At 36.1% G+C, this 25,528-nt stretch overlaps 2 protein-coding genes across 2 annotated transcripts; both read left to right on the top strand.

The window, feature by feature from the left end:
• The first annotated feature begins 1,628 nt into the window (after window positions 1–1,628).
• Window positions 1,629–8,492, top strand: LOC141338518 (AP-3 complex subunit delta-1-like). Its single transcript, XM_073844087.1, has 6 exons — window positions 1,629–1,832; window positions 1,915–2,003; window positions 2,102–2,187; window positions 4,551–4,672; window positions 4,759–4,838; window positions 4,924–8,492. The coding sequence occupies exons 1-6, from the start codon at window positions 1,733–1,735 to the stop codon at window positions 5,017–5,019; spliced, it is 573 nt and encodes a 190-aa protein (XP_073700188.1). The 5' UTR covers window positions 1,629–1,732; the 3' UTR covers window positions 5,020–8,492.
• A 3,028-nt stretch (window positions 8,493–11,520) lies between these two features.
• Window positions 11,521–25,233, top strand: LOC141338495 (ubiquitin-conjugating enzyme E2 R2-like). Its single transcript, XM_073844064.1, has 5 exons — window positions 11,521–12,004; window positions 21,790–21,876; window positions 22,485–22,582; window positions 23,635–23,769; window positions 24,148–25,233. Exons 1-5 carry the CDS (start codon window positions 11,819–11,821, stop codon window positions 24,365–24,367), a joined length of 726 nt encoding a protein of 241 aa, XP_073700165.1. The 5' UTR covers window positions 11,521–11,818; the 3' UTR covers window positions 24,368–25,233.
• The last annotated feature ends 295 nt before the right edge of the window (window positions 25,234–25,528 follow it).

The following is a 25,528-nucleotide window of genomic DNA, read 5'->3' as shown; positions in this document are numbered from 1 at the left end:
AATAACAAATTGTGTATTGTATAACTTAAATTATAAATAATATTTCACTATGATGAATATGTAATGAATACTGACATATTATACCCAAAAATACATAATACATTTATAAAAAATAAATTGAATAAATATACAATTTATAAAAAAAGTTAGTGTATAAAAATTATATAATAGATATTCTTATAAATATAAATATATATAACAATGTATAAATAAAAAGGTGTAATGAATATTAATATAATTAAAAATATGCAATTTATAACATTATTTTTTACAATAATGTAGTATTTTGTTGCTTGTTTATATTTTGTTTTTGTATGTAAATATAAATAAAAATGTAATAAAAAATAAAAATAGAATTTGTAACAAATTATATGTATTTTATAATATAAATTATGTATATTACATTTGCATTTATTCATTTAGTAGACGCTTTTATCCAAAGCGACTTACAATATATAACTATAATGTATATGTGTAATGAATAGGTACATAATACATTTACAAAATATAAATATACAATTTATAATTTCTGTAATTTATACAAATTATATAATAGATATTCTAATAAATGTATATAAAGCTATGTATAAGTAAAAATGTGTAGTAAATAGCAGTATAAAAATATGCAATTTATAACCAATTTTATATGGATTAAAATGTATTCTAAATATATAAATACAATTTATTAAAAACAAATACATTTACAATTTATAACAAATTAAATGTATTTTAGAATATACGATTTTTGATTAAGATTTGTTTTGTTTGTTTTTATATTCTGTTTTATTTCTTTTGTATATAAATATGAATAAAAATCTATTTTAAATATATAAATAAAAATTTTAAATATGCAATGTATAACAGCATTTTATAATATATACAACTTCTAATAAATTATGTATTTTATCATGAATTTAGAAATTCTGTATAATATATAACCATAATGTATATGTGTGTAATGAATAGATATGTAATATATAATTTATAATATTTTACAATATATAAAAATAATATTGTAAAAATGTATACATAAAAACATGTAATATCAATATAATTAAAAAGAATATTACATTTATAAATTACGTATGGATTTTATCGTGTGTATAAGAAATGATAAAAAATATAAATATGCTAAAAATGATCCTTCATGTAATCATCTTTTGAGTCTGTCCAGCTTCTTTGTGCAGTCAGTGAAGCTTATACAATAGAAAGATGGTGTGTATTCACATTATTTAAACTCTCAACTTTAGTAAATCATCGTAAACAAAAATGTACTCTTTTTCCATCCCATAAAGCTTTTGAGCTAACAAAATTTGGTGTCTGTTGTGACTGACATCTTTTGAGTGCTGTAAGACTGTCCAATTTTTCTTTGAGCTTTGACTCTAAACATCAGTTGTTAAATGCACCTGTTTGGTGCAGTTAAAGCTGATGTGATCTTTTTCTCATTCTGGATGATGATATTGATATCAAAGGCATTAACACTCATTGAACTGGTTTTTGGGCTTGTAATATTCCCATTTCTTCTGGTCTTCTTTAACTCCTGAGATTCAAGTGTTGCGTGTGTCGGTGTGATCTTCAGGTCTTGACCTCCTAATAGTAGTTCCCTAATCCATAAAAAAAAACCATGTTCCCTTTTCTCTAGGTGTACGACATCCAGGGCAACCATCAGGATGAGAGCAAAGTCGTGGTGTCGGTCATCTTCGAGAACAAGAGCGACAGCTTCCTGAAGTCGATGGAGTTCAATGTGCTGGATTCCCTCAACTCCAAACTGCAGCGGCCGGAGGGAGCCGGACCTCACGACGGCCTCACCGTCCCCTTTCAACTGCCACCAGGTCAGGGATAGCCACACACCTGAAAGTGACATTTACTGGATTTAGGCAGATTTGACTCAATTATTCAATTTTTTTTCCCCAGGGGTTTCAAACGAGGCCCGCTTCGTGTTTTCAGTGCAAAGTATCGTCATGCCTCAGAAACTAAAGGGAACCCTCACCTTTATAGTTAAGGTGAGAAACTCCCATACACACTTATGAGGGCTCATGTTTTTCTATATGTTTCCAGTGTTAGTATTGTTGACATGCGTTTTGATGGTTTTCTGGCACAGTCGGACGAATCCTCTACTCACGAGAAACTGGACTTCAAACTGCACTTTACATGCACGTCATACCTGATCACCACTCCCTGCTACAGGTGAGCAACACACCACTTTACCCCACTTTACCCTAGTGAGGCAAGCCAGTAGCAGTACTAACAGTGTCGTGTAAACATGGTTGAGGACACGAAAAGAGAAAGAGACAAACTAATTCAGTTGAGTGAGTCATTTACACTGGAACAGCTCTGATTGATCAAATTTGTGACTGATCATTCATTTCAAGCGATTCGCTAGTAAAAAAACAGATGAAATTAAAAGAGCCATTCTTTTTTTTTTTTACATTTTAACAACATTTGTAATGATTTTAAAAAAGCACATAGCGATGGGTAAACTGACCTTTTTAAAACTAAGAATCAGTTCAAACTCAGATCATGACTTCAAATCAGGTATCGCAAATCATTTTACTTAAATCTGAACTTCGCGTATCCGGATTCATTTGACTTGGATCCGGTCTTCGGAGTGGGTTTGCAAATTGTTCAATTTAGATCGGACCTTTGTATATCGTGAATCATTTGACTTAAATCTGGGCTTCAGACCGGGTTTGTGATTCATTTGATTTAGATCGAAACCTCGCGCATAGCTAATCATTCGACTTGGATCCAGACTTTGGAGCAGGTTCATGAATAATTTGATTTAGATCCGGACTTTGGTTCATGAATCATTTGTTTTAGATTGGAACTTTGCGTGTCATGAATCATTTGATTTGGATCCGGACTTTAAATCGTGTACAGCAAATCATTTGACTTATATTGGAACTTCTTGATTTAGACCGGAACTTTATGTATCGAGAATCATTTGATTCAGATCAGGACATCAAATCGCATATAGGGAATCATTTAAACCAGGTTTGCAAAACTTTTGATTTAGATCAGAACATTGTATATCGGGAATCATTTTGATTCAGATCAGGACTTTAAATCGCGTATAGCGAATCATTTGATTCAGATCAGGACTTCAAATTGCGTATAGCGAATCATTTGATTTAGATCGGAACTTTGTGTATCAGGAATCATTTGATTCAGATCAGGACTTCAAATTGCGTATAGCGAATCATTTGATTCAGATCAGGACTTTAAATCGTGTATAGCAAATCATTTGATTTAGATCGGAACTTTGTGTATCGGGAATCATTTGATTCAGATCAGGACTTTAAATCGTGTTTAGCAAATCATTTGATTTAGATCAGAACTTCGGAGTGGGTTTGCAAATTATTTAGATCAGAACTTTGTGTATTGCAAATAATTTTGATTCAGATCAGGACTTTAAATTGTGTATCGTGAATCATTTGATTCAGATCATGACTTCAAATTGCGTATAGTGAATCATTTGATTCAGATCAGAACTTTGTGTATCGGGAATCATTTGATTCAGATCAGGACTTCAAATTGCGTATAGTGAATCATGTGATTCAGATCGGAACTTTGTGTATCGTGAATCATTTGATTCAGATCAGGACTTCAAATTGCGTATAGCAAATCATTTGATTTAGATCGGAACTTTGTGTATCGGGAATCATTTGATTCAGATCAGTACTTTAAATTGTGTATAGCAAATCATTTGATTTAGATCAGAACTTCGGAGTGGGTTTGCAAATTATTTAGATCAGAACTTTGTGTATTGCAAATAATTTTGATTCAGATCAGGACTTTAAATTACGTATCGTGAATCATTTGATTCAGATCATGACTTCAAATTGCGTATAGTGAATCATTTGATTTAGATCATGACTTCAAATTGCGTATAGTGAATCATTTGATTTAGATCGGAACTTTGTGTATCGTGAATCATTTGATTCAGATCATGACTTCAACTTGCGTATAGTGAATCATTTGATTCAGATCAGAACTTTGTGTATCGGGAATCATTTGATTCAGATCATGACTTCAACTTGCGTATAGTGAATCATTTGATTCAGATCAGAACTTTGTGTATCGGGAATCATTTAATTCAGATCAGGACTTCAAATTGCGTATAGTGAATCATTTGATTCAGATCAGGACTTCAAATTGCGTATAGCAAATCATTTGATTTAGATTGGAACTTTGTGTATCGGGAATCATTTGATTCAGATCAGGACTTTAGAGCAGGTTCGCAAATCTTTTGATTTAGAAACATCGAAAGTGAAAGTAAAAAGCGAGCAGGCATTCAAAGGCGCATTTCAATGCCCCGCATATTAAATGGCGACTCTCTGATGCCTGCAGTTTATATACAGTATAACTAACCAACCATATAAGCGAGAAGAACTGAAATATATTTTTTCCTCCCATCTTGTATTTCTTTTAGGGGTTCTGTAGTACACGTTATCACAGTATTAGGAATCGGGCACATCCCTGTAATTCAAAGTGGTAAGACTGTACTGAGTGAATTGATGTAGCTGAACATTCATACCTTGTGTTGTCAGTGACGCATACGCAAAGCTGCTGGAGTCGGGCGACCTGAAGGGCAGCTCTCTGCGGCTAGAGGGGATCAACATGCCCTTCCACCACCTGCTGGCCAGGATCTGCTTCCACCATCACTTCTCCGGTGCGCCTACTTTACAAAGACATCTGTGATATGATTCAAACAATGGACACCCTTAAATCTATTCTACTCTTATTTCCTTTTTGCAGTTGTGGAGAGGATTGACTCCTGCGCCTCCATGTACAGCAGGTCGATCCAGGGTCACCACGTCTGTTTGCTGGTCAAAACCGTGAGTGTTTGAAATATTCCATATGAACTGAATCATAATGATTTCGATTTCACCCAAGAAGACCTTACATTTGTCTGTCTTCCAGTCCGATCAGACGGTCTCCATCGACGCCAAGTGCGACGAGCCATCGCTGCTGGGGAACGTGCTGGATGAGATCAAGCAGACCTTCTCAAAATGCTGATTGTGTCTGAGAGACCCCTCGCCCTCGCCACCCTGAAACCCCCCGAACCCCCATCCCAGCGCAGCCTGTCCGGCTGAACCACACGCTCAGAATCATATATCGCACTCTGAGACTCGTGTCCCTCCTCTTCCTTTGTATTTATTGGATCAGTCGTTCTGCTGTTCTTCTTTTAAGACCACAAGTTTCAAGCCCGTCTCTTGCCTTTGTTTCCCCTCCTCGTCCTCCGACGTGCATCTTGTTTCCTCATCCTCTTCCTCAGCTTCTTCGTCTCTCTGATGGTCTTTCCATTGTCTTAACAGTCCATGACTTTCATCTTGAGAACTGGATTTTTTTCGTTGTCGATGCTTGAGTTGTGTGCTTTTTTTTTTTTTTTTTCTCCATGTTTTGCGTTGTGTTGTTTGTTGCGTTTTTTTCTGTCCTGCACTCCATCAGCGCCTTTCTCTGCATTAAACATCAGCGTGTCTGTTCCTTACCAGTTTCGTCGCATATGTGTGTTGCTCTTTTCTAAGGCTAGCCCTCACAGGACATCCTTTCCATATCCCATCCTTAAACTCTTAACTGCCTCTGAGCACTAATATCACTCACAAGTGCAGTTGCACATTTAGTCACACGCATATAGGACATACAGGTACACAGGGTTGCATTCTAGACAACGTTTATACTTGCGATCACACGTGATACTAGTAATATCATGTGCTGGCCCTACTATTTGTGTCCTAATGTTGGGTGATAATACTACAGTTGCATATGATAAACAACTAAACTGTACACTAACAAACCTCGCTCAGGATAATGACGGTTAATAAAAGTGGCAAAACGAATAAAACTGGATTGTATCTTGTAAATCCGATATAGTAATTATTGTACTTTTATGTTCCAGTTAATGGACGCTAGGGTTGCAAAGAGGTGGAAGATTGCTGGTAAATTTAGAAAATGTTCCAGAAATTTTTGAATTTTTCCAAAAATTTGGGAAATGTTGAGTTTTTCACATAATTTTACAAGAGATTTTGGATTTTTTTCAGAATGTTGGAGTGTTAATAGAATTTTACTGGGAATTCTGAATTTCTCCAGAATTTTACCTGAAATTTTGGAAATGTTGGAGTTTTTCAGAATTTTACTAGAATTTTTTTTCAGAACTTTGGAATTTCTCCTGAATTTTACCAAAAATTTTGGAAATCTTGAGTTATTCCCAAAATTTCACCAGAAGGTTTCCAGATTTTCACTTCATTTTTTCCATAAATTCACCATAAATTTTGGAGATTTTCCATAATATCACCAGACATTTTGGAATTTTTTTTTTTTTTTTCAGATTTTCATCAGAAAATTTGGAAAGTTTGGAATTTTTCCCAAAATTCTAGGATTTTTTTTTTACCAGACATTTTGAAAATGTTGGAATTTCTCCAGAAATTTGGGAAATGTTTTTCCCCCTGAATTTTTGGAAATGTTGGAGTTTTTCCTATAATTGCAGGTTTTTCCACATTTCACTAATTTCACCAGAAATTTTGGAAATGTTGAGGTCCCCCCCCCCCCCCCCATGATTTCACCAGAAATTTTTTTCACATTTTCACCTGAAATTTTGGGAATGTTGGAGTTTTTCCATAATTTCACCAGATTTTTTTCCCAGATTTTTTTCAGAAACTTGGGAAATATTGGAATTTCTCCAGAATTTTAACAGAAATTTGGGAAATGTTGGCGTTTTCCCCTGAATTTTACCAGAATTTTTGGAAATGTTGGAAGGTGTTTTTTTTTTTTCTTCCTCAGCATTTTTGGAAATTGAGTTTTTCCAGAATTTTACCAGAAATTTTGGAATTTCATCAAATTTTTCCAGAATTTTACTGGACAATTTCCATGCCTTTACAACCCTAATGGACGCCACCAAGATGAAATTTCCAGGTCGCCTGTTTACCTCAGAATAATTTCAATTTGTACAGTAGTTTGTGATAAACAAACCAAATCGATTAATCGTGTCAAACTGATTAATTGCGATTAATCGCATCCAAATTAAAAGTTTGTTTTTACATGTTTATGTAATGTGTATATTTATATGTATAAATACACGCACATACAAACGTTTATTTTGGGTGATTCATTGCGGTTAATCGATTCGACAGCACCAAAATATAACTGAAGTACAATTCGAAATTATTTTCTGATTAAATTTAACCTAAAATATTACTTAAACATGCCATTTAACACACTTGACAGTATCTCATTTTTCTGGACAGTATTATTAAAGTGACCCCTTTCTAATACCATCTAAAGAATATAATGCTGTTAAAGGGAGCCTAAAAAGTAAATGTGCATTTCCTCAGTCTGTATCACGTCTGTCAGATGCCACCGTGGCTTTGACGTCATCCAAACTCATGCTTCATGTGTTCTTCAGCTCTTAGAACTGCCGTCTTGTACATTTGCAGATTACTCTGAATCATTTTTTTTGTTAATATGCTGTCAAATGCCTTTTTTTTTCCACACTAATGAACTTGTACTGACTAATTCAGGCACATGCTGTAAGTAATTCCTGTGTTTAACTGTCTGATCCAGCACGCTGTAGCTCTCGGTTGTAAGGACGCAACCAAAATAGTGATCTGCTCATGAAACCTGACGTTATCCTGAGGGTACCTTGCAAGCGTTTTCCATCGTACGAGTGAGTTCATCAACAAGAAATGACTTGAATAGCAGGTTAAAGAACGTTTCTGGAAAAACAACATCTTTGGTGGTTCGCAGGGCCTGTGAGGACTGAATCATCTGACTGTACTTATTAACAAGTCTGGATTTTGTGCTACAAGTCACTTTGAAATTTATAACTTGCATGGGTAGGAATGTAAACTTTGCCTACTTTTTTTGTTTTTGACTAATACATGAACACTTGCATAGAAAACTCCCCAATCATTCCTTGATTGTCGCAATTATTTTCTAGTTTCCTTTTTTACGTAAAAGTTGGCTTCACCATATTACATCTTTTGATGGTATAATGTATTTTTATTTGTTATGAGTACATCAACTTCAGAAAATGTCTTGGAATGTTTTTAAACAACTGCATTTTGCATTAAATTATATATATATATATATATATATATATATATATATATATATATATATATCAGTAGAGGGGGTTTGGGGGGGGATTTAGGGGGTCCGTATAGATATGAATACTTAGCCGTTAAATGTGATTCAAGTGAAGTGGCCCAGCTAATCTAATAAGGTTTTCCCTTTGGCAAGTTGTAGTGCAGATATTGCTGGATTTGGCTTATCATTAAATATACTCTCATTGCTCTTCGTTTGAAGGTACTGTCCGACTCCTTCATATGTATTTTCCGACTGTATGATGTAATATAATGTTTTAAGATGAATAAATGAGCTACAAGAATGACCAATAATGTGCAAGCAACATTTTTGAGAGGTCCAAATGAAAGAGTTTGAGAAGGATGCTATAGTTTTATGTGTGCACCAATAAATTCATACGTCTACATGTAGACCAAATGTTTGGCTGTGTTTGATCGCCTACAGATGTTTCCTGTTTGTAATCATGTGTGTGAACATCAGGCAGTGAACAAAGTTTAAAAATACTTGCTGTATTTGTTATTTAGAAATCATTTCAAACATGTGTAATGCAAAAAGAAAGTTAATTTCCTGTTTCGTCTATCTGGTTGTTTACCTAATATTTAAATCTTATTATTTAAGAAGACATTTTAATTATATATTTCATTTGTCTAGATAAATAGATAGATAGTGATATATAGAGATAGATAGATGATGTATATAGAAATAGGTAGATATTTCCATGGATGATGTAGAGACAGTGATATGTGAGACTTAGATAGGTAATGATAGATATTAATATAGATGCTGATAGGTAGATATACAGATAGTGATATATAGAGATAGATAGATGATGTATATAGAAATGGGTAGATATTTACATAGATAATGATTTAGAGACAGTGATATGTGAGATTTAGATAGGTAATGATATTAATATAGATGCTGATAGGTAGATATACAGATAGTGATATATAAAGAGATTTAGATAGATGGTGATATATAGAGCAAGATATAGATAGAGAGATATTGATATAGACGTTGATAGATATAGTTTTTTATATAGATGTTGATAGGTAGATATACAGAGTGATATATAAAGAGATTTAGAAAGATTGTAATATATAGACAGATAGAGAGATATTGATATAGATAGATATACATAGGTAGATATAGAGATAGATCATTTTTTATATAGATGTTGATAGGTAGATATACAGAGTGATATATAAAGAGATTTAGATAGATTGTAATGTATAGAGCGATAGATAGATAATGATGTAGAGACAGATGGTGAGATATTGATAGATGTAGATTGATATAGATAGATATACAGATAGATAGGTAGATATACATATACAGGTCCTTCTCAAAAAATTAGCATATTGTGATAAAGTTCATTATTTTCTGTAATGTACTGATAAACATTAGACTTTCATATATTTTAGATTCATTACAACACAACTGAAGTAGTTCAAGCCTTTTATTGTTTTAATATTGATGATTTTGGCATACAGCTCATGAAAACCCAAAATTCAAAAAATTAGCATATTTCATCCGACCAATAAAAGAAAAGTGTTTTTAATACAAAAAAAGTCAACCTTCAAATAATTGTGTTCAGTTATGCACTCAATACTTGGTCGGGAATCCTTTTGCAGAAATGACTGCTTCAATGCGGCGTGGCATGGAGGCAATCAGCCTGTGGCACTGCTGAGGTGTTATGGAGGCCCAGGATGCTTCGATAGCGGCCTTAAGCTCATCCAGAGTGTTGGGTCTTGCGTCTCTCAACTTTCTCTTCACAATATCCCACAGATTCTCTATGGGGTTCAGGTCAGGAGAGTTGAGCACAGTAATACCATGGTCAGTAAACCATTTACCAGTGGTTTTGTCACTGTGAGCAGGTGCCAGGTCGTGCTGAAAAATGAAATCTTCATCTCCATAAAGCTTTTCAGCAGATGGAAGCATGAAGTGCTCCAAAATCTCCTGATAGCTAGCTGCATTGACCCTGCCCTTGATAAAACACAGTGGACCAACACCAGCAGCTGACATGGCACCCCAGACCATCACTGACTGTGGGTACTTGACACTGGACTTCAGGCATTTTGGCATTTCCCTCTCCCCAGTCTTCCTCCAGACTCTGGCACCTTGATTTCCGAATGACATGCAAAATTTGCTTTCATCCGAAAAAAGTACTTTGGACCACTGAGCAACAGTCCAGTGCTGCTTCTCTGTAGCCCAGGTCAGGCGCTTCTGCTGCTGTTTCTGGTTCAAAAGTGGCTTGACCTGGCGCCTGTACACGGTGGCTCTGGATGTTTCTACTCCAGACTCAGTCCACTGGTTCCGCAGGTCCCCCAAGGTCTGGAATCGGTCCTTCTCCACAATCTTCCTCAGGGTCCGGTCACCTCTTCTCGTTGTGCAGCGTTTTCTGCCACACTTTTTCCTTCCCACAGACTTCCCACTGAGGTGCCTTGATACAGCACTCTGGGAACAGCCTATTCGTTCAGAAATTTCTTTCTGTGTCTTACCCTCTTGCTTGAGGGTGTCAATGATGGCCTTCTGGACAGCAGTCAGGTCGGCAGTCTTACCCATGATTGCGGTTTTGAGTAATGAACCAGGCTGGGAGTTTTTAAAAGCCTCAGGAATCTTTTGCAGGTGTTTAGAATTAATTCCTTGATTCAGATGATTAGGTTAATAGCTCGTTTAGAGAACCTTTTCATGATATGCTAATTTTTTGAGATAGGAATTTTGGGTTTTCATGAGCTGTATGCCAAAATCATCAATATTAAAACAATAAAAGGCTTGAACTACTTCAGTTGTGTGTAATGAATCTAAAATATATGAAAGTCTAATGTTTATCAGTACATTACAGAAAATAATGAACTTTATCACAATATGCTAATTTTTTGAGAAGGACCTGTAGATAGTTTTTTTATATAGATGTTGATAGGTAGATATGTGAGTGATATATAAAGAGATTTAGATAGCTTGTAATATATAGAGCAAGATATAGATAAAGAGATATTGATATAGGTGTAGATATATAGGTTGATATACAGATAGATATTGATACAGATGTAGATCAAAAGAGATAGATAGATAGATAGATAGATAGATAGATAGATAGATAGATAGATAGATAGATAGATAGATAGATAGATAGATAGATAGATAGATGGATGGATGTGTTAAATGTGTTTCATAGTTGTTTTAGTATTTTTCTAAAAGGTTTTCTAATGGCAAGTTGCTGTGTGACAACTTACCCCATACAGAGTTGAAATACAAAGTCAACGTAGCAGTATAAACAATGTTTATGCTCTGTTTAGATATTTCCTTGTGTTGTGTTTTGCTCGTAGGGTTCAGCTGCTCAACCTCCATTGGTTGCAGGAGGCGTATTAAGGCGGGCCGTGATCTTCAGCTGCTGGCACAGTGTCCTATAGAGTGACGCTGGGGGAGGGAGCGAGACTCCTCAAACAAGCTGCCCTGCGTTGCATGTTTATTTACAAGCGGAACGCTTGATTAACTCAGCAGTTTAATATCGACGGCAGGTGCTTAACGTGGGACTTCAAATGCCCGACGCGAACAGCAAATCGGCAGGGACTGGGACTCGCTGAGCGTAATTTGTCATCGAGTGACTTATCTCGGGTTTGTTCGCTCTTGAGCGTGCGTGTGGCTACCGATCGAACGGCAGCGTTTGTGAAGCGGCCGAACTAAAGTTGTTTGACGGGGTAATTTTGGATGCCAAATCGCTTGTTTTCGGAATATGGCTCAGCATGGACACCATCATGTTGCGAGTTCCCAAAAAGCCTTAATGTTGGAAATGAAAAGTCTACAGGACCAGCCGGTTGAAGGCTTCAAAATAACTTTAGTCGACGAGTCGGACTTGTACAACTGGGAAGTTGCGATTTTCGGACCTCCGAATACACACTATGAGGGCGGTTATTTTAAGGTGAGTAACGGCTGTTACGTGTTTTATTTTTTTGTTTGTTGAACACGAACTAATTCGATGTATAAATGTCAAATGGAACATTCGAAAACAAGAGTGACTGTTTTGTTAGAACTGTTTACGAAAGTTAGTAGCCTAAATGTTTATTTGTCATTCGTTTTGAGGAACGTTCTATTGTTTGACTGTTCTCTGGAAGACAAAATTAAAAATATGAAGACAAGACATGACCCTAGCTGTCCAAAAATAACCTAATATTTCCTTTTTGTGTTCCACGGAAGAAGTCTAAAGGCTTGAATTTGAAAACAGAGTTTTCATTTTCTCTCGACTCTTCAAAGGGAACGTTCCACGTTCTAAATTTTAAACGCCAACGTTCCATTTGTCCAAAATTTGGTCTGTGCTCAATGCTCCATTGTTCCTCATTGTTCTCTAGAATTACCATCAGTTGCTTTTCACACACAGTTCACTGGAACAGTGACTGACTGTTGTAAAGTTCCGTCAGCGTGATTTAGTTTGTATTTCAGATAATAAACCACAAGAACGTTTCCTCAAGATGGACGCTGAAATCTTTTACACAACCTTTGGGGTTGTCATTTTGTGTTCTACATGTTGAACAGTGTCTGTCAACAGGAAAACATTTGTCATATTTATTGCTCCATCTGTCAATGACGCATCTAAAGTCTACATTTGATCAAATTAGCAAAGTTTTTTGCTTTGAAGCTTTGAAGACAAACACATAAAATTAGATTTGACTCTAAACTACTGCTGCTAAATATCTGCTGTGTCCCACCAAAGTCACTCTGTCAGACCACAACAATGGCAGTTATATTTAGCCTGGCTTCATAGCTATGCCTGTGTGTCATTGGCTTGCTCACTAGCCAACCAACCTCCACACATCATACCGTTAGCAAGTGGCCACTGACCTGCTGGGAACATTGGCTGCTAAAGCAGGAGCCTGGGGTGAACCAAAAACAAATGTGTTGGGCCAGTGGAGTTTAAAGTGTAAAGACAATGCGTAGTTGTGAAAATTCAGTTCTCCCCTGTTGTTGATGTGGAAAACCGTGTCTGTTTGTTAGTGAGGAGAGGAAGGAAGCAGGTCAGCCCTGGGACCTTCTCAACGTCTCTTCCAACCGGAAGAGATGAGTAACCCTGACTTCCTGCTCACTACTGTACTTCATCAAAACAGACAGGTTTCCCTTCTGCATTCTTTTTCCTGTTTTTTCACAACACCCTTAGCATCACTTTGAATCTAGCTTCAATTTGCCAGCTAGGAGAGATTTGGCACGGTCATTAAGTTCTCATGAGACGGATCTCTCTAAGCAGGCTTCAAGTTCTTACACGTGGCGCTGAGCTGACAGGTAGCAGGGTTCGCTCCTGATCGGCTTGTCGCTCCGGTGAAGCGTGCACACACCCAGGCCCTGTGGCAGGTGATGTGAGCTGGGCTTGGCCGTGCTTGACTCAGGCTGGCAGCTCGAGTCATGTTACCCCCTCCCCTCGCCAGACTGCCGGAGTGTCACAGAAACCAGAGACTGACACACTAACTGGGCCTGTTCTAGCCTCGTTTAGTGCCTGGAAGGTGTTTGGAATGAGTCAGCCCATAATAACAACTCAATTTAACTCTTTCAAGATGTCTGGTGTGACTAAGAACCGGTAATGAACAATCTTTTGTGAGAATGATTTCATGTTCAAAATCCTTTGTGCCGTTCGGGCACATGCCCTAAAACCTCAAGTGTGTTAAAAAAACAAAATGTAGTTGTTGGTCTGACATATTTAGAAGCAATGATAGATAGATGGTGCATAATACCTGGGAAGAACTAGAGAAAATGTGCAATGTGAAGCTAGAAATTATTTTTTTAAACCATTTGGCTTGAAATGGCAAAATATTTTGTGACTCTGAATGTGACTGCGATAACGCGCGCACACACACAAAAAAACAATTATAAACACTGGTAAATAAGTTCATCAAAATCAAGCTGTCTATTATAAATCTTGTTAAAAAGTCAACCTTTAAATATTAAAAGGAGAATTTATATATTTATGTTTATAATGAATTGTTTGAGTATTTTCATAGTCAACTTTTAAATATCAGATTGTGAATTTATCTGTGAAATCCATCTGCAAATTAAAAATTTGATATATTGCTTAAGAAATCAATAAATATAGCAATTAACATAAGATTAATTTAGATATTCCTATATTATATCAGTTATGAACATTGGTAAATGGATAGATTCACAATTTGATCATCAGAAATGGTCTACGAAAATCGGTAAATCAAGCAATCAATTCTGAACATTGATAAATTCACAATTTGATAAACAAAAGTTGACTATGAAAATCAATAAATCCATTTTAGACTTTGTTAAATGGATAAATTCAGTTTGCTAATCAAAAATTGCCTATGAAAATGTATAAATAAATCAAGCAATCCATTACAAATGCTGGTAAATAAATGCACAATTTAATAATCAAATTTCTAAAAAAATAAAAAGGTAAATCAAGCAATCCTTTATAAACACTAAGTTAATATATTTACAATGTGATAATTAATAATTGTACACAAATCGATAAATCAAGCAGTTAAATATAGACATTGTTAAATGGATAAAGTCACAGTTTGATAATCGATTGTCTATGAAAATCAATAAATCAAGCAATCTGTTACAAATGCTGGTAAATGGATGAATTTGCAATTTAATAATCAGAAAATTTCTATCTCAAATCATCGATAAATCAAACAATTCATTATAAACTTTAAATGGATAAATTCACAATGTATTAATGTATTAAAACAAATGAAGCAACCCATTTTAAATGTTGTTAAATGGATAAAATTAAGTTTGATAATCAAATTGTTTACGAAAATCAAATAAATCAAGCATCGATTACAAACATTGGTAAATGGATATATTCACAATTTAATAATCAGAAAATGTATATAAAATCAATAAATCAGGGCAATCCATTATAAACGTTGATCAATGGATAAATTCACAATTTGATAATCAAAAATTGTCTTCGAAAATCGATTAAAACCAAAATTGAGCGATCCATTATAAATGCTGGTAAATGGATAAATTCGCAATTTTTAATCAAATTGTTTATGAAAATAAAGAAATCAAGCAATCAATTATGAACATTGGCAAATGGATAACCTCACAATTTAATAATCAGAATTTCTACAAAAACAATCAAGCAATTCATTATAAACGTTGTTAAATGGATAAAATCACAATTTGATCATCAAAAACTGTTTACCAAAACCGATTTTAAAAACCAAGCAATCCGTTTTAAATGCTGGTAAATGGATACATTCACAATTTAATAATAAAAATAGTTTACAAATATCAATAAATAAATCAAACAATCAATAATAAACATTGTTAAATGTATAAATTCACAAAAGAATAATCAGAAAATTTCTACAAAAATCCATAAATCAAGCAATCCATTATAAATGATGGTAAATGGATAAATTCACAATTTGGTCATTTTAAAGACCACGCAAATTGTTAAATCGGTCAATTATATCTGTTGGTAAATGGATAAATGCACAATTTCATCATAAATACAAATGGGTAATTGAATTGGTTTTTATGACTTGTGATTACGAAGTGATTAAGTGCATGATTAATTTGTCTATTTTTTCCTGTGATCTATTGGCGTTTTGAACCATGAGGTGGCACCCAGTCTGTTTTCAATCATTGCTCCAGTGTTACAGCAGCTGTCATTGGTATCAGCAAGGTAACAGATGTAAATACACCGAAATGCACCATCTGAACAAATGCATCTGATGGATCAGTCCACAGTCGACAGGTGCTCTAGTTCTTCACAGAACTTTATGGCCAACTAATTAGGCTAATTACCTGCTTCCAGTGGATCCCTAGTTATTCTTAACTAGCTTTTGGTGTCAAATGAAGCAATGGTGGGAATTAAAAGAACAACTTCCTACCTTTGGCCCTGAGGGACTATCTCTCCCTCATGTAGTTTACCCTGAAGGGCACCATTTCCCTGTCCACTCTAATGTTTCAGTTGGGATGGAGGGAGTGAGATCAGGCACCGGAAGATGAGGAAAAAGGAGGAGGAGGAGGAGGAGAACAGGACGGTTTGTTCAAGGAGAGCAGCAGTGACCTGGTTTATTTCCTCCACCAACCCAATATCCATGGGATTCTCCTTCTCGTTTCCTCTCCAATGGGATTGTTGGAGAGAGATTTATTTTTAGGTTGCGCTTCAAGACAAGGATTTTCGAGCGAAAAATGGATCCATTTATTCCAAGTGGCCCACATTGTCATTAGCATTTCGCTTTAACCAAATACATTACATAACGCGGATATGAGTCTATTCCAGAATGAGTTGCCCACGTAAACCAAATGTTGTGCTTGGCTCGTTCGCAAAGTTTTACATCTGCTGAATCAGCTGGTCCGGAAACATTGAGTGGTAACTCGTCGTACAACCATGAAGGAATCATATAATGTAAATGTCCACTTCTTTTTGCTAATTGTAACGAATTACTACATTTTAGGAGAAGAATTTAGAAGAACATGTAACTTCTAACCTCATTGGTTTTTTGTTATTGTGGTTGGGAGAAATTCCAAGTTCTGTCACGAAACTCTACATGGCACAAGCTGATCGGTTATTTACACACATTGACTGGGCTTTACGCTTACTTTTTTGTTAGGAGCACAGTCAAAATTTCAGGAGCACCTTCTTTCTTCCTTTACAAAATGATATTTGACTCCTTAAAGTGATTTACAGGAGAATTTCATTTTTATCTTTTGTAATTGCATTTTTGGTAGGGGTGTGACGAGACACTTATCTCACGAGACGAGACACGAGATTGGGTTCACAAGAACGAGACAAGATTTTTAAACCCATTTTTTAAAGAAATCCTCAATGATGAAATATATAGGGTAAAATAGTATTTTATTCAACAACAACAAAAAATGCAAAAAATGTAGGTGCAATTTGACCTGAACTTGTACTTTATGAAAATAAACTTGTATTTTAATGAATTATATGCAGTAATAAACATGTAAACTAATGCTGCATGATTCTGGATAAATTGAAAAACAACTTTCTTTTATAAATTGGAGATCATGATTCTAAAGGAAAAAAGGATTAGATATCTAAACAAAATGATGTAATTTACTAGTGGTTCTGACAGAATGTTCATTGCTTAAGTCTATATTTGAACAATTTAAAAAAAAAAATGAAAGAGCCAGTGTCTCAGTTAATAAAGGCTTGTTTCACTACTGGAATCTCTTGAATGTATAGTATAATATAATATATATGTATAATAATTCAATTACAAATACTTTTTTAAAACGTGCAGTTGTCGCCACCTCCTGGTGAAGAGAATAAACGTAACTCTATAGACCTGTTAGACACTTTCGTTTTGTTATTTAAATGTCTGTAACAAAGAAATAATGATTATGTGGTTAAAAAGACTGTTTGTGATGCTTTCTGAAACCGCATCAGTAAGAATGCAGATTTGAATGTCTTCAATAACTTTCACATCATAAGCGTCAGTGGAGCGCGTGAAATAGACATCGCTGAATCGTTGTCATTCATGAATAAGATCGCGTGGGTGTTTGAATAGAGATCATGATATTTTAATGATGCAGCTCTAATGTAAACACTACAAAATGTTTTGCCATAATATCGTCACATTTAGGGTTGTGCTGATAGACGATAGTATCGAGTATCGACGATAGTCAGAGATATCGCCTGTTGCTGATGCCTTTGACGATAGTAAGACGATTATTATTATTATCCGTCAAAAAGGCACCTAACTTTAGCGATGCAGCGCGGAGAGTCGGTTCTAGGATGCTTCAGAAACTTGCCACGGTATAAACACGCATAGAGTTGATGGCACCGCAGATGTGTGCAGTGAAAATGGGTAAGAGATTTATTCATCATACAGTGTACATAGATTAAGTGTTGACAGTCATTAGGATAACAGAGGTAGTAAAATGTGGTTTAGGCTGAAATAAATACGATATATCAGAATCTGTATATAGTAAACATAAACATTCACCTCAGTAACATCTGTATGCGTTAACTAGAATTACGATGCGATAAAATGGCGCTGAACATACGCACGTGAATTACACGCACATCGCTTCTCCACACTCAATATGAACTGAACTACAACATGAACTGATGACAAAGATCAGACATACAGCGGTAGCATTATCGTAATATGACGGGTAAAGAAAGATACATTCATTTACATTCAGGCACGCACATTACCACTCACTGAAGATAGCAGAGAATGAAAACGAAAGTAAACTTGAACAAAACTAATGTCAGCCCTCTGTTACACGCACAAGTCACATGCACTACCCTTACAAAACGAATAAGGAATTTATTACATATTGACACATTTACATATTATTAAATAAATTGGCACGATAGTATCGTGTATCGGCGATCTCAGAGGCTGACAATAGGACGATATGAAAATTGAGCATATCGCCCAACACTAGTCACATTCTCGCGGGACACCATCGGATCTCGCGAGATCTCGTCACACCCCTAATTTTTGGCAACTAAAATTTCTAATTAAAACAACAAAATAAGAACAAGTAGAATACAAATAAATTACCAATTAAATAATTAACTTCTTGTTTATTTATCTGTTGTATTAAATCAATATTTACAAACATTTACAAAAATTATTAACTTTGTTTTATGAAAAGATTTGTGATATATCATGAACTATTTTTTCATAGTCGCACGCAGTAGTTTTCAGTGGCAAATGTGAGTCAAATTGTCGCACTGTAAAGCCTGGCTTCAGAGGCTACAGAAGATACTTGCATGTTTCACTGAAGACAAAATAAGTTAAATTTACCCTGATATTCAAATTCAAAAAGTTCTCTTAATGCATGGTTTTTCCTTCTGGAGCATCAGTGAGTGTTTGAACCTTCTGTAATAGTTGCATACGAGTCCCTCAGTTGTCCTCAGTGTGAAAAGATGGGTCTTAAAATCATACAGTCATTGTTGGAAAGGGTTCAAATAATAAAATGTTCAGGACAAATGAGGGACTCATGAACCGCTATCACTAAACAAAAAAAAAAAAAAACAGCTGTGGATCATTAAGGTAACAACACCGTATTAAGCATCAAAGGAATGGTCATAAATTTATTATTTTCTTTTAACTATATGTTAACGTCTTTTATGTGAAATATCTTATTCCGGTCAGTACTAAAAAAACAATAACATGCATTTTGTATGATCCCTCTTATTTTGGTAAAATAATTAACATTTTGCAGATTCTGAAAGGGGGGTGTAAACTTTTGACTTCAACTGTGTATTGTATATTGCACAAGCCATAATTGTAAAAATACAACAGTAAACGTTGTACACTGCTACTTCTGCATTTAACAGTTTGGTTGATGCCAAAGTTTTAATCATCATGTATATCGTATAGTTCTATATATTGTTGCAGCACAAGCAGTAATTGTAAAAATGCACAAAAAAACATACACCGTCATGAGTTTTCAACCAGTACCAAAGTCTTAGCTATGGTGTGTATTATACAATCTGATAGACTGTTAATGTTTCACCTGCAAAGGACGTAAAAATGCAACCGTTAAAATCATAAACGGCCCTAAACCAGCCTAATTATACATGCCAACAACTAATCAAAAAATCTGTAGCTTTGCACATCCCTGTCCTTAAAGTTTGAGTCCTCTCATCTAGTTATTGGGTAACGTAGCTAAAGCGAGACGCTCGGCACACGTGCTGTCACAAGAGCTCTTGTGCGTCGGGTCATGTGCAGCAGCGAAGGACTCCTGTAAGCTGCCTCTGGCGAAACGTAATACTGTTACCTTCTCAAACGGATCCCTACTTGAGGTTTAATAGGCTTGCTTGCTTGAAAGTTGCCCTACACTACTTGGGTTTCAGGAATTGAGTAGCACTTGATATGTACAGGTGCCACTGTGTGTGTGTGTGTGTGTGTGTGTGTGTGTGTGTTTGGTTGCTGGTTGTCCCAACCCCCCGGTGCCCCTATCTGAGAGCTAGGCCTTTGAAGCACACACCAGCTGACCGTGCCAAATCAGCAAATGTGTGGTGTGGGGGTTGTGGAGTGGTCCGTATGCATGTGTACCCACCATCCACTGTACTGAAAGGCACCAGGCTCAGCTTGCTACAGATTGTGAAGGATTTGAGTGGATGTATATATAAAAGGTTTGTTTATGCTCGGATATACATGGGTATGCATGGCACAGATTCAGTGCGTAATTATTCAGGATTTGAATTCAGTAATACAAGTTCGCACATTCATGAGAAAGTGGCGTTCCAGTGGATGACGTAGGCGTAGCATAAGCTCCTGTGAGAATATGCTAGTCTCGTGAGAACCAAATTTTGTTTACAGCAAAGGAAAACCAGCCTTCTCATGACCGGTGTTTTGTTTTGCTCTTTCCTCTGCATTTTTTTTTTTTTAGCACTTCTCACCAGAGCTTACGCTACACCTATGTCCTACGTAATCTGCTGGAACATCACCCTTTCATAATAGCGCGTACGACAGTTAGCAGAAGCTAGAGATTACAGTTTATAAAGTTTTAAATGTTGATATTTTTCTTACACAAACGCATCGAGTCAGTTCAGAAGGCCTTAATTAACCCCCCAGAGTTGTATGGAGCACTTTTTATGATGGATGGATGCACTTTTTTTGGGGCTTCAAACTGCCATTATAAAGCTTGGAAGAGTCAGAACATTTTTTAATAGAAGGATGTGTTATTCTACATCAGAGGTCTCAAACTAAATTCCTGGAGGGCCGCAGCTCTGCAGAGTTTAGCTCCAACCAGCTCCAACTCACACCTGCTTGGAAGTTTCTATTAATCCTGAAGACCTTGATTAGCTGGATCAGGTGTGTTTGATTAGGGTTGGAGCTAAATTGTGCAGAGCTGTGGCCCTCCAGGAATTGAGTTTGAGACCAATGTTCTACATGCTTTGAGTCTTTTGTCCAAATAAGTTTATATGCTGATTGGCTACGTTGTAGATGGTAGCTTAACTTGCAACAGGCTTTCAGTAAAATCAGATCTCAAAATCGAAAACACACCAAGGATGCAGCTTGATTTTTTTATTTTTTTTTTCCCTTCCTCCATATCGTCTGTTGGCACATGAGATGTTCTTGTACTAAAGTCATGTTTTTTTTTTGTTTTTGTTTTTTAACCACTTAACCATTGAATATGTCTTTAAAATGTGCCATGGAGGTATATGTGACCCTGGACCACAAAACCAGTCATAATCGTCTTTTTTAATTTAGATTTATAAATGAGCTTTCTGTTGATGTATGGTTTATTAGGATAGGACAATATTTGTCAGAGATACGACTATTTGAAAATCTGGAATCTGAGGGTGCAAAAAAATCAAAATATTGAGAATCACCTTTAAAGTTGTCCAAATGAAATTCTTAGCAATGCATATTACTAATCAAAAATTAAGTTTTGATATATTTACAGTAGGAAATTTACAAAATATCTTCATGGAACATGAACATTATCTTAATATCATAATGATTTTTGGCTTAAAAGAAAAATCGATAATTTTGACCCATACAATGTATTTTTGGCTATTGCTACAAATATACCCTTGCTACTTGCATCTGGTTTCGTGGTCCAGGGTCACATATTTAGTTGTTGGATGACAAAGCTGTACAGCACCGCTAAAGATCTTGGGTATTGGTGTTACAGTGCTCCATTGAGTGGCTCTGTGCTTCATCACGTATCATAGGAAGACAATGTGCCATTACATCCATTCCCTAATGAATGTGTTATTTCTTCCAGGCACGTATCAAATTCCCCATCGACTACCCGTACTCTCCTCCTGCCTTCAGATTCCTCACTAAGATGTGGCATCCTAACATTTATGAGGTTAGTCTACACAAACACAATCCAGCTACAGCCTAATCAGCATTTGTTTAGATTTAAATACTCAACCTCATGTCGTTGCAAACCCGTAAGACCTTCGTTCATCTTTGGAACACAAATGAAGATATTTTGGATGAAATCCGAGAGTTTTCTGACCCTGCATAGACAGCAACACAACTGACACGTTCAAGGCAAGAAAGGTAGTAAGCATCATAAAATTAGGGTTAAACCACTGATGTCACATGATTATTTGAACGATATCCTTATACCTTTCTGGGTCTTGAACGTGGTAGTTGTGTTGCTGTCTATGCAGGGTCAGAAAGCTCTCAGATTTCATCAAAAAAATCTTAATTTGTGTTCCGAAGATGAATGAAGGTCTTATGAATTTGGAACGACGTAAGGGTGAGTAATTAATGACAGACTTTTCATTTTTGGGTCAACTATCGCTTTTAAATGTGTAAGTTATGTGTTAAAGTCATTTACAGTCACTTTCAATTAAGTATTTGCATCTATTTAATAGTATTTTATGGTGTTTTATGAAACTAAGCATGGTTTTTAACATTTATCAAAAGTAACCATGACAGATGTTTAACAAGTTAACATTATTTCAGAATGGCGACGTATGTATTTCCATACTCCACCCACCAGTGGACGATCCTCAGAGCGGAGAACTGCCGTCAGAGAGGTGGAACCCAACACAGAATGTGAGGTACAACAACAAAAAAATTCAACCAACTTTAGTCAGCAATGTTCTACATATTCTTAAAGGAGAAGTTCACTTCCAGAATGAAAATTTGCCCCCATGTCATCCAAGATGTTCATGTCTGTCTGTCTGTCTTCAGTTGCAAAGAAATTAGTTTTTTTTTTTTTTTTTTTTTTTTTGAGGAAAACATTCCAGGATTTTTCTCCATATAGTGGACTTCAATGTGGATCAACTGGTTGAAGGTCCAAATTGCAGTTTCAGTGCAGCTTCAAAGGGCTTCACACGATCTCAGCAGATTAATAAAGTTAGTGAAACGATTGGTAATTTTCTTAATCTAAACATTTATGTACGTTTTTTTTTTTTTCTTGCGCCACAAATGCTTGTCTTGAACTAGCTCTGCGATGCACACCTTCGCACATTACATCACGTTGGAAGTCACACATGGTAAGTTCTTCATCTGTGTACTTTGGCTAAAAAGGTATAGTAAAGTGAAAAACTCCATCTCATTTTCTCCTCCAATTTCAAAATTGTCCGGCATCGTTGTTTCACCTTTTTTTGTAAGGAGCGTTTGACTTTCTTTGCACATTTGCTTTGTAAACACTGGGTCCAAACACTGGGTCTTCTGCCTATGTCACGCTTGAGGTTAAGCTAGTGCAAGATGTGGTTAAATTTTTCTTAGAAAATGACTGCTAATTTAGCACCTTATTCCTCGGCCGGGATCGTGTTGAGCCCTTTGAAGCTGCATTGAAACTGCAATTTTTAACCTTCAACCTGTTGTTGGTCACCACTGAAGTCCACTATATGGAGAAAAATCCTGGAATGTTTTCCTCAAACAACTTAATTTCTTTGTGACTGAAAAGAAAGACATAAATTATCAGGAATTTTTTATTCTGAAAAATGAACTTCTCCTGCAATCCAATGTTAACAGCAGTTTCCTTTGTGTTTCCTTGCACAATGCCTTTTCTTCTTAGTTACGCCTCAAGAGTTTAAGATCAATAATTAAGCTAAATGGCAGCAATTAGTTTAATGTAATCATCTGATATCTTCTTCCCTTTCAGGACGATCTTATTGAGCGTTATCTCGCTGCTGAATGAGCCCAACACCTCCTCGCCTGCCAACGTGGACGCCTCCGTCATGTACCGCAAATGGAGGGATAGTAAGGGGAAAGACCGCGAATACGCAGAGATCATCAGGTTTGAACTCTTTTCATCAATTTACCCAGCATTAGAAGAAAAATTTCTGCTGTTTTGCAAAAAAGGCTTAATATTAAAGAGTTAGTTCAGCCAAAAATGAAAATTCTGTCGTTCCAAACCTGTAAGACCTTTGTTCATCTCCAGAACACGAACTAAGATATTTTTGATAAAATCCGCAAGCTTTATGACCCTCCATAGACTGCAATGGTACTACCACGTTTAAGACCCAGAAAGGTAGTAAGGAGATCAGTATAATAGTCCATGTGACATCAGTGCTTCAACCGTCATGTTATGAAGCTACGAGAATACTTTTTGTGCACAGTGAAAACAAAAATACTGACTCTATTCAACAATTTCTTCTCTTGCTTCTGTTCACAGGAAGCAGGTCGTATCCACCAAAGCTGATGCTGACCGGGACGGGGTAAAAGTGCCCACCACGCTCGCCGAATACTGCGTCCGTACCCGCGCCCCACCAGCCGACGAGGGCTCCACCTTATTCTACGACGACTACTATGACGATGAGGAGTTAGACAATGATGAAGAAGAAGATGAGGACTGTTGCTATGATGAAGACGACTCCGGCACAGAGGACTCTTGACGATCAGCGCCAAGCTTTCCGAACTCTCCGCTTCTGGTTTTCCATTTGGTTTTAAATCAAGTCAAAAAGGATTTTTTTTCTGTTCGAAGATCTGACATCCCAAACATCACGAAGGGCAAGAGATGAACTCTCTGCGTCTGTTCGAGCGGCAACCTAACCGAGACGTTTTGACAGTTTGTTTTTGTTTTATTTCTTGTTGTTTTGTCTGGGTTTTGAGGGGCAGGTTGGGTTCAACCAATCAGTGCGAAACAGTCCAGCTCATGTTTATTTGATTCTCGATAAACAACTTGCCTTTCAAAGGCACCTGATCTCAGGTTTTCAATGTCTGTGATTTTCAACAGTATTGGCGCCTTCAGTGGGTGGGGGGGGGGGAAGTAGCTAATACACCATTCTCAGGGCTACTTCTGTTTCGCACACCACAATGCATCATATTCTACTTCTGTAGCCAAGGACTGAACAGGCTGACTGATAAATGGATGCATTACATAGAGTTCACACCATTCTAAGCTTCGTCCTTTTTTTTTTTTTTTGGACATTAATATTTCATTTTATCCACCAATAAGCCTGTCTTATTTGTGTTTTGTTTTCGATTTTATGGGGTTGCCAGGTAGCGCGGTTTGAATCTTCACTATATTTAGCTACTCTTTGACATTTGCTGGTATTTTAGTTTTGTTGTATATCTTTTTTTATTTTAAAGCTTTGTGGTGGCTCTCTAACCTAAAATCCTCCTCAGGAAAATGGACACGAGGCATTGCCGTGTTTGTGGCCGATCTCTTGACCCAAACAGACTCTTCACACCCTTTCAGCATATGCACAGGGGTATTTTGGGCCACTTTCCCTTCTTGTTTGTTTTTTTTTTTTTTCCCCCTTCTACTTTTTGGTATGCTTTGTAAATCTATTTAAAGTCTGAATAAAGATCTTTATTAGAATTCCTGTAATACAATTATGTCGATGAAAACTAAAAATTCATGTAAATATATTAAAAAATGAGTTCCTATAATGAGTTCCTATTTATAGGAACTCATTTTTTAATATATTTACATGAATTTTTAGTTTTCATCAATGTATTGTTGTACTTAAGACTGGTTTTGTGGTCCAGGGTCACATATATGTGACCCTGGACCACAAAACCAGTCTTAAGTACAACAATACATTGTATGG

This window comes from Garra rufa, chromosome 7 (assembly GCF_049309525.1).
Source record: "Garra rufa chromosome 7, GarRuf1.0, whole genome shotgun sequence".
Lineage (NCBI taxonomy): Eukaryota > Metazoa > Chordata > Actinopteri > Cypriniformes > Cyprinidae > Garra > Garra rufa.
This window is presented reverse-complemented; position numbering and strand designations above follow the sequence as displayed.

Bases quoted from the DNA above. Each gene is read 5' to 3' on its own strand.
- LOC141338518 (XM_073844087.1), top strand. From the start codon at position 1,733: ATGGAGTTCAATGTGCTGGATTCCCTCAACTCCAAACTGCAGCGGCCG. The intron at 2,188-4,550 runs GTGAGCAACACA...TTGTGTTGTCAG, and splicing joins ATCACCACTCCCTGCTACAG to TGACGCATACGCAAAGCTGC. The intron at 4,839-4,923 runs GTGAGTGTTTGA...TCTGTCTTCCAG, and splicing joins TCTGTTTGCTGGTCAAAACC to TCCGATCAGACGGTCTCCAT.
- LOC141338495 (XM_073844064.1), top strand. From the start codon at position 11,819: ATGGCTCAGCATGGACACCATCATGTTGCGAGTTCCCAAAAAGCCTTA. The intron at 12,005-21,789 runs GTGAGTAACGGC...TATTTCTTCCAG, and splicing joins ATGAGGGCGGTTATTTTAAG to GCACGTATCAAATTCCCCAT. The intron at 21,877-22,484 runs GTTAGTCTACAC...ACATTATTTCAG, and splicing joins GGCATCCTAACATTTATGAG to AATGGCGACGTATGTATTTC.